Genomic DNA, 9630 nt, shown 5'->3' with positions numbered 1-9630 from the left:
GGCGCGTATCTGTCTACATGTGATAAGCGCTGTTAGCAGAGTTATTAAAAGCTACGTCCGCCATTGCGTAGACTCCACTCATGTAAAGAAAAGCGATAATGGCGCACAAACTGACGTCAAACAAAGGAGAGAACGGCACACACTTCGACTTAAACAAGCCGAAATCTCCGGTTTCACCATCTACACGACAACACTATAACCGGAGTTTCGAGACAACTTCACCCTGGCCGGAGTTTTCAGTAACCGGATACTACGTTTGCGTGTGGACGAACAGCCAAACCGCATAGAAAAAGCTGCGGTTTTGAAAATACCCGTGTTCGTGTGGACAGGGCCTTAGTTCCAGTGAAAGATGCTTCACCAAGACATTTTGGACAATTTCACGCTCCCAACTTTGTGGGAACAGTTTGGGGACGGCCCCTTCCTGTCCCAGCATGCACCAGTGCACAAAGCGTCGCTCCATAAAGACATGAGGAGTAGGGTTGGGTATCGTTTGGGTTTTTTTCGATTCCGGTGCCAAACCGAAACTTTTAAAACGGTTCCGGTGCCTAAACAGATACTTATTTTTTTTAAAAGGCCACAAAACGAGGTGGATTACATTAAATGGCTTTTTATTTTTTTATTTAAATTGAACCATTTATTAAAAGTTTAATGTATACTTAAATGTATGAATATAAATAAATACAAAACACACTTTACTTATTTACAAATTATTATTGACTTATTTACAAATTCACAGTAAAACCTAAGCCACCTAACCCAACTACAACAAGCCTAATATAACTCTAAATAACAGTTACAGTAATAACAGCAGTTGTCTGTATTCTTGCTCTGCTACAAACCAGCTTCGAGCTTCAGCTTTATTTTGAAATATGATCATATTCTCTGGCTAAATATTTTAGAACGCATCGCCTTAATGTTTCCATGATGACGCGTCATGTTTCTCACATGATGACACAGCAGCCGCAATAGCGCTGACAGCTCAGCTGTATCGGGTTTATTTCGCTTTTTCTTTTTATTCAAAATATTCACAAACTTCTTAACTGTGTCACGAACTATCTGATGTTCAAATGTGTGAGTCAATGTGTGTTAGTTGATCTATAAAGCGCAATGGGCGGCGCCATGTTAGTTTGCGCCTCAGAATCGGATCTGTCGGATTTACAACACTTGAGTTCATTCTCGTCTCACGAAATACATGAAAGTAAGTGACCAGTGAACTGGAAGAAGAATAGAGTAAACTATAGAGTTACTGTATAATGTGCATGTATCTGATGTGAATAAAACACGTAACGTTAGTCAAATTATAACTGTCTGAAAGTATTGTCATTGCAGCTTTCATAGACATCAGTGTGTGTTTTTTGCTAGTAGCCTACTTATGAGCATTTAAATGTCTGAAACCTGAAATAAACATGATGTGGTTGAAAACACTGAATAGTTGTCATGAGTTGTGATGTAACCAGCGCTGAGCGTCTGTCTCTGGCTCAGCCAAAGCGCGAAAGCACGTTTGAATTTTGGCACCGAAATGAGGAACCGAAATCTGCGTTTTGATTCGGTCCGGTACATACCGGTTATATAAGTACCGGTGCCATATTGGAACCGGATTTCGGTACCCAACCCTAATGATGAGCGAGTTTGGTGTGGAGGAACTTGAGTCCTGACCTCGACCCGATTGAACAGCTTTGGGATGAATTAGAGCGGAGACTGAGAGCCAGGCCTTCTTCTTCTGCGCTTCTAGAAGAATCCCCATAAACACACTCCTAAACCTTGAGGAAAGCCAGAAGAGCTGAAGCTGTTAGAGCTGCGACTCCATATTAAACCCTACGGATTAAGAACGGGAAGCTCATGAGTGTGTAAAGGCAGGCGTCACAACACTTTTGGAAATATAGTGTATATTTGGGAGCATTTGTGTGAATGCAAATAATTGTTGAGGTGCGACTGTTTTCATTTCTCTACAAAGTGTTGGCTAATTACTGCACAGTGTGTGTCCGCTGTAAGCAGTGACCGTTCTATCACATAACCAATTAAAATTCAACTTTAAAGCAGATTTTAGGATGGTTAATATTAGCCGTCAATCGTCATGTGACCGAGAGCTAACTAGCGCACAAAATGAGCGGAGAAGATTAAAAGAACGGTTAGATATCACATTCCCAGCACTTGATTCATCCTGGTTAACTACTTCTCTAAAAACGTTCCCACACGCTACTTTCCTTTTATTTATTTAATTATGCTTTTTGTCAGTTCTCTCAGATCTGTTTTGCCTCCATTACTGCTTAAAAAAGTGGACCCGCAACTGCGAAGCTTAATGAGAATCTGCAAATTAGTGCCAGACAAAAAAAACCCGTTAATATTTCCAACATAAAGTTGGAAGTTTCTGTATATTTTTAGTTAAGGATGTCATGTTATTAAAGTCCCACTGTGGGGAAAATCAAGTTTTTAGTATTGTTTATATGCCTATATGGTGTTTTTAATATGCTTTAAGAAAAACCATGTGCAAATTCATATTTCAAATCTTTCAAATGGTGTATAAATCTCAATTTAAAAAAAAATAGACCCTTGGTTAGTATTTTGCAATAAATATTATTTATGTAATAACTTGAGAAAAATACAAAATAGAATTGTATTGGTTGTTTGGTCACACTTTAGATCAGATTTAGTCCAATTCACGGTTAATATAATGAATATTAATTCTCACTATTAACTATTAACCACGACTTTTGCCTTAATAAACTCCTAATTACTGCTTATTAATAGTTAGTAAGATTGTTAAGTTTAAGTACTGGGCAGAATTATTAATGTAGAATATGGTCGTGCATTAATGTGTGCTTTATAAGTACTAATAAACAGCCAATATCTTAGTAATATGCATGATAATTAGGGTTGAGTATCGTCTGGGTTTTTTTCAATATCGGTGCCGAACCGATAAAATAATATTAACAGATACGACTTTTGATTTGAATAATGTATTAGTAAATGTTGATATTAACGTGAACTAAGATTATTAAATGCTTTAGAAGTACTAATTTAACTAAATGAACCGTTTTGTTGAAATCCTGTCATAATAATCCACATAACAATCGTTTCCAAATTATGATAAAAATCTAGGACTTTATAGTGGGATCTGATTAATATTTAAATTAATTTTAGTGAAAATTAATGAACAAATGAGTGAGCAAGTTAACCAGGGCTCGACATTAAGCATGTTCACGTGAAGTAAATCTGTCCTCAATTTGTCCGAGTAAAAAATGTGCTTGTCCGGAAAAAATAAATAAAAATTTGTGTGTGTTGTAAATAAAATGTATTCTGAAGCAAAATTCTCACCAGTGTTCAATCAGCTAAGACATATGCATATTTGTGATATTTTTACCTTTTATAAAGGGCATTTTCCCCTAATCTTATTAAATATAGGCTATGATTCAGATTTCCTTTTATATTCTTAAATTGGATCAATAAATTAAATTAGAAGACGACACTGGCTGTTACCAGTCAAATTAAATAATTTACACTGAAAAATTACAACTGCATTAAATAATGTTATGAGATTGTTTTAAATATTTTTTGAATATACAAATAAGAAACGTTGGAAAGATGAAAGTAAAGCACCAGTAGGTGGCGCTGTGACCGTCTGAATGAGCGAGTCATTGAGTCGATTCGTTCAAACGCTGATTCATTCTAGAATGAGGCGGTCGTTTACGCATAGTTCATTGAATCTTTGATTCTATCGATTCATTCAAAACGCTGAATCATTCACTAACACACACTGTTGATGTGACACGCGTTCTGCTGTGAGCTTTTGGAACTATTTTCGCTGCTGAAATAGAACAAAAACACTCAATATTGCATCAAAATGTGAGTGACTTAATGTTAATCATTGTTTATGGAACTGTCATATGAAATCAGTGTCATTTTCAGTCGTGATGTTATTCAGGAAAATGTTGCAACTGTATCATATTATAAATATAAATAAACTCCACATTTCTACATTTCTACGGCAGTGTGTTACTGAGTTTCTCTGTGTGAGCGGAGCACATTTGTTTCGATTTCTCCTCGAGAGGCTGCGCGAGCGTCAACAGTGCAACGTTACCGTCAGTTATACATTATTATCATTCACTGACGATCGCCACTTACAGTAATGAATGCAGAATCATTCTTGCATTTGGTGATTCCCTAGTTATTTTTGTTAATGATGTTTTATCAGGATACTTGTCCGTCGGGCAAGTAAAATTCTCTTTCACTTGCCCCTTCAAAAAATCCACTTGTCCCGGACAAGCGTTAATGTCGAGCCCTGGTTAACCAATAAATGGTTGACTTTGTATGAAATTACCGTGGAAAACAAACCAGCTGATGCATTATTTGTGATGGTAATATAATGCATTATTTCTTTCATAAATAACTGTAACCAAATATTCACAAAGTCCTTGTTACATGTGAAATTGGTTGCTTGTCATGTTTAAATGCATTATAACAATGAATCATATAATGCATCATAAGATGCATTACAAGGCTAAATTAATGCATTAAAAATATTTTTTAATCATTATCGGACGCAGATCCGGCGTTCGGGAATCCATGAAATGCACACTTTAACCCCATTTTGAGAACTACGCCGAGACCTAAAGCACGATCAATGTAGAATTCAACAGCTTAGACACGCGCGTCTTCCTCTGCTTGTAAACAAATCACTTCTGGGTCATGTGTCCGAACGCCGGATCTGCGTCATATTCTCGCGCATGCGTCGTGGAGGCACACACGGAAGACAATAAGAGGTTGAATAAAGGTGTTATTTTGATTTTTTTTCCACACAAAAACTATTGTCGTCGCATCGTAAAATTATTGTACAGTCACTGTGGTGAGATGGACTTTGTAACGACGTTTTAAGTGCCTTTTATGGGTCTTGTGAGTGTAAATGTACTGAATGCAAATGGAGAAAATATCTTCATTTGTGTCTGAAGATGAACGGAGGTCTTACGGGTGTCGAACGACATGAGGGTGAGGAATTAATGACAGAATTTTCATTTTTGGGTGAACTAACCCTTTAACATAATGGCTTAGTTTTTGCAACTGGCCCCTGAGCAGAAAACATCATAGTCTGACTGCAGTGCGAAGAGGAAGAGGACGAACAGCCTTATGGGTGACCGTACCTGAGCACTGCTGGCTGGGAATCTGTTGCGAGCCGCAGGGAGGCGAGGTGCGGTGGAACGGCATCTGCTCTGCTCCTGGAGGAGGCAAGAACCCCACGGAGGAGCTGCGGAGACAAACACATGCAAACACATTCACTTACCACATCACCTACATTCAGCTCTGATCAACGGACCAGCAGATCATCAGTATTCACAGCGCTGGATCGTCTCTAGCGCTTTAATAAGGACATGAGCCGTGTGACGCAGCTGCATGGAGCCGGTCGCCCAGCTGTGAGCCGCTTCATATGAAGGATGTGCTGCGGCCAGATCGCTCTCCTCACGGGACACGCCGCGTTATATTAAGGCCAGCTGCATTTCTGGACTTATAAATCATCTTGAACGTGGCCTACTAAAGTCAAGGTCCCAGGAGACCACAAAAGAGAGCGAGCGAGCTCTTCCTTAAAGCTCTGCACACCAGACTGAGAGGCTTTTCATTTTTTAGTTTCATCTCTATTTGTAGAAGATTAAGTGAGTCTGAATATATTATTCTCAAGAAAATTAATCAACGAATCAAGTCTGGTTTCTGCTTTACACTGGCGGATCGTCACAGTATCATGTGTTTTTATTAGGGCTGTCAAAAGATAAATCGCGATTAATCGCATCCAAAATAAAAGTTTGTGTTTACATAATATATGTGTGTGTACTCTGTTAATTATCATTTATATAAATACACACGCATTCATGTATATATTTAAAGGGTTAGTTCACCCTAAAATGAAAATTCTGTCATTAATTCCTCATGTCGTTCGACACCCGTCAGACATCTTCAGACACAAATGAAGATATTTTAGTGTAAATCTGATGCTCTGAAAGGCCTCCATTGACACAATGCACTTTACACTCTCAAGACCCTTAAAAGGCACTAAAGACGTCGTTACAAAGTCCATCTCACTACAGCGGCTCTACAATAACTTTATGAATCGGCGAGAATAGTTTTTGTGCGCAAAAAAACCCTAAATAACGACTTATATAGTGATGACGATTTCAAAACACGGCCTCATGAAGCTTCGAAGCGTTATGAATCAGTGAGTCGAATCATGATTCGGATCGCGTGTCAAACTGCTGAAATTTGGCGATTCAAACTGCTGATTCAACTCACTGATTCATAACGCTTCGAAGCTTCATGAGGCCGTGTTTTGAAATCGTCATCACTATATAAGTCGTTATTTAGGGTTTTTTTGCGCACAAAAACTATTCTCGCCGATTCATAAAGTTATTGTAGAGCCGCTGTAGTGAGATGGACTTTGTAACGACGTCTTTAGTGTCTTTTAAGGGTCTTGAGAGTGTAAAGTGCTTTGTGCCAATGGAGGCCTTTCAGAGCCATCAGATTTACACTAAAATATCTTCATTTGTGTCTGAAGATGAACGGAGGTCTGACGGGTGTCCAACCACATGAGGGTGAGGAATTAATGACAGAATTTACATTTTTGGGTGAACTAACCCTTTAAGAAATATTTGCATGTATATACAATTATATAATCTATAATATATATATAAATATAAATGTTTTATATATAAAAAATAATATTTTTTTCTTAAATATATACATGAATGTGTGTGTATTTATACATAATAATAATTAACAGAGTACACACACACATATATTATGTAAACACAAACTTTTATTTTGGATGCGATTAATCGCGATTAATCTTTTGACAGCCCTAGTTTTTAATTGTAATTATGACAATTTCCAAATCTGTTTTTGATTAGCATGCATATTTGTGACCCTGGAGCACAACAGCAGTCCTGCGTCTCACGGGTTTATCTGTGGCGATAGCCAACAATACATTGTGTGGGTCAAAATTATCCATTTTTCTTTTATGGTAAAAATCATTAGGATATTAAGATCATGTTCCATGAAGATATTTTGTACATTTCCCACCGTAAATATATCAGAAATGTATAATTAGTAGTAATATGCATTGCTAAGGACTTCATTTGATCAACTTTAAAGGAGATTTTCTCGATATTTAGATTTTTTTGCCCCCTCAGATTCCAGATTTACCAATAGTTTGGCTAAATGTTGTCCTAACAAACCATAATCACTGGAAAGCTTATTTATTCAGCTTTCAGATGATGTATAACTTGACCCTTATGAGTGTTTTTTTGGTCCAGGGTCACAAATGTTTTATTTTAAGGCCTGAACTTCAAAGCTCCTGTTAACATAGACATTAATGCATTGGACAGATGCTTTTATCCAAAGCGACTTACAAAGGTGCACATTTGATCAGTCCACACATTCCCTGGGAATCGAACCCATGACCTTGGTGTTGCAAGCGCCATGATCTACTGTTCGAGCTACAGGAATGCAGACAATTGGCTAAATATGGATTGGATTGAAGAAAAGAGATATGTTTGGTGCATGTTTTGTTCCCAAATGCACATTAAAGTGACTCAAACTCAGCAAATGCAGATGAAGTTTGTGTGGAGCAGCATTCACTGTGATCATTTTTACTAATTTTTGCACCTGTGTGTATTGTAGTATATTATAAAATAATAACTTGGTGTATATGATTATTAGGGTTGGGTACAGAACTCTGTACTTTTCAGGGCACTGACCGAATTACGTCGGTACTACCAAGTGCCAATTCACATTAAATCAATCAGTGCCTAATTTCGGCACCTGAGAACGCATCTGGTGATATAGACTAGTGTGTGTGAATATTAAACCGCAAAAAGACTATTTTAAATATGAATCATGCATGCTCTGTGTGTCTGTGTGAATGAATGGCACAGACGTACGGTTTAATTTACCACACACACACACACACACACACACACACTCGCACGTGACGGTCGCATGTTTCCATCTCTGCCGTCTCATATGAGGAAATGAACGCGCAAACGTCTCCAGAGCTGCTCTAAGAGTCACTTCATGAGCATTTTACCATTTCATTTGAGAAAAAATACCATCAAATCATAAACGCAGAAACTCAAAAAGGTCTTCACGGAAATCCGTCAAAAAAAAATAAAAGTTCAACTTGACAAATAAATTACTGTTGTAATCCTCTGCCAACAAGTCGGGCTATTTGCACTTGGTGATTAGATAATGCACTAAGCCATATCGTGTTTTATTTTGATTAATCATGCAGCCCTGATCTGTAGTTTCTAGAACAATTCTAAAGCTTCTGCAAAACAGATAAACCGTCCTTTTCATTTTGCAGGGCTCGAGACTGCGACCAAATGGCTGGTGCCACCCGCATGTTACCCAACTAATAAGAGCTGGCATTTCTGTTGAATATGAGAAATGTCAAACGGCAAACAAAATGAAAGTCAAACAAAATCATGTGGCAGGGCGAACAAGTTATAGAAGGCTTTTCAATCCACAGATCACCAACATTCACCATGGATTTAATGCAGCAATGCTAACTGTAACCATGGTATTGTGGCATAAACAGTCAAATGTTTTTATTAATCTCAGGGTTCGTACAACCTTTAGAGACTGAAATTCAAGCTCTTTTTCCAGCAGTTCAAAGCTCTAAACATTATCAAATTTTAATGTTATTTTTTTTTATATGAAACTTAACCCTTGTGCATTGTTCAAATTCCCTACCCTTTCGTTATGGATGAAAACATCCACTAAATTAACCTGCTTTAAAAATTTATCAGATAAATACTTATTTTCAAATTTCAACCTCAACAATCAACCTCAGTCCTGATCAAAACTACTAAACGTAAAAAATAAAAAAATAAATCAGGATTTTAACTCTTTACACTGTCACATGTCAGCTGTTCTGTTTTTTGTTATAAGTCCGAAATGACAAGGATGCAGCCTCACGCAATGCAAAGTCAATGGAGAGCGTTGGATTGTTTTGAACACGGTTTGTCAGTGAATCGGCTCAAGTCGTCCGTACCTGACGGCGTTCTGTTGGTTCGGAGGCACGATGCTGTAGTAGACCTGAATGTTGGACGCAGGTACGGGAGAATGGCTGACGACGGGCTGATGGTACGGCTGCTGCGGCACCGCCGGGGCTCCTTGAGGAACAGAAACCTGACACAGAAAGAGTCTCGTCAACACACATTAAACCGCTCATCATGCCACAGCTCTAGAAGCACTAATGTGTCATAACCAGTGGTGGGAAGAGTACTGGAAAAGCATACTCAAGTTAAAGTACTGTTACTTGTTAAAAAATGTAGTGCTAGTAGAGTAAAAGTACCCGTCCTAAATAAAAAGTAGCCCTTGTAAAAGTACTCAAGAGTAGTGAGTGAGTATTACGCTGTGAATGTTATTCCACCTTATCCCCTGCAAATTAAAAACGTAGCTTCCTCTTTTATGGATGATTCTCAGTAAGAACAAAAAAACATGAGATCAACAGTATTTCAAGTTTTATTTTTGACTGCTAGCACTAAAAATACAGCCGTGTAATAATTGAGAAAGCAACCAATAATCTGTAACATTTATGACAGCCAGTCTGTAGAGGTTTTCTTGCGGTTAATTAAAAAAGGTTGCAAA

General features: G+C 37.9%; 1 protein-coding gene across 9 annotated transcripts in view; it reads right to left on the bottom strand.

Annotated features, from left to right (window-relative positions):
- Positions 1-9630, bottom strand: part of LOC307129745 (R3H domain-containing protein 1-like) — a 96633-nt gene that overhangs the window by 5142 nt on the left and 81861 nt on the right. For all 9 annotated transcript variants that reach the window (XM_079822429.1, XM_079822430.1, XM_079822422.1 and 6 more), the window contains 2 exons: positions 9032-9168; positions 5136-5239 (listed from right to left, as the gene is read on the bottom strand). In XM_079822429.1, coding sequence (XP_079678555.1) covers positions 5136-5239; positions 9032-9168 — 241 coding nt within the window. The remainder of the gene's footprint in view (positions 1-5135; positions 5240-9031; positions 9169-9630) is intronic.

Source organism: Gobio gobio, assembly GCF_949357685.1.
Source record: "Gobio gobio genome assembly, chromosome: 7".
NCBI classification, from domain to species: Eukaryota; Metazoa; Chordata; class Actinopteri; order Cypriniformes; family Gobionidae; genus Gobio; species Gobio gobio.
Note: the sequence above shows the minus strand (reverse complement) of the source record. Positions and strands in the feature narration are given on the sequence as shown.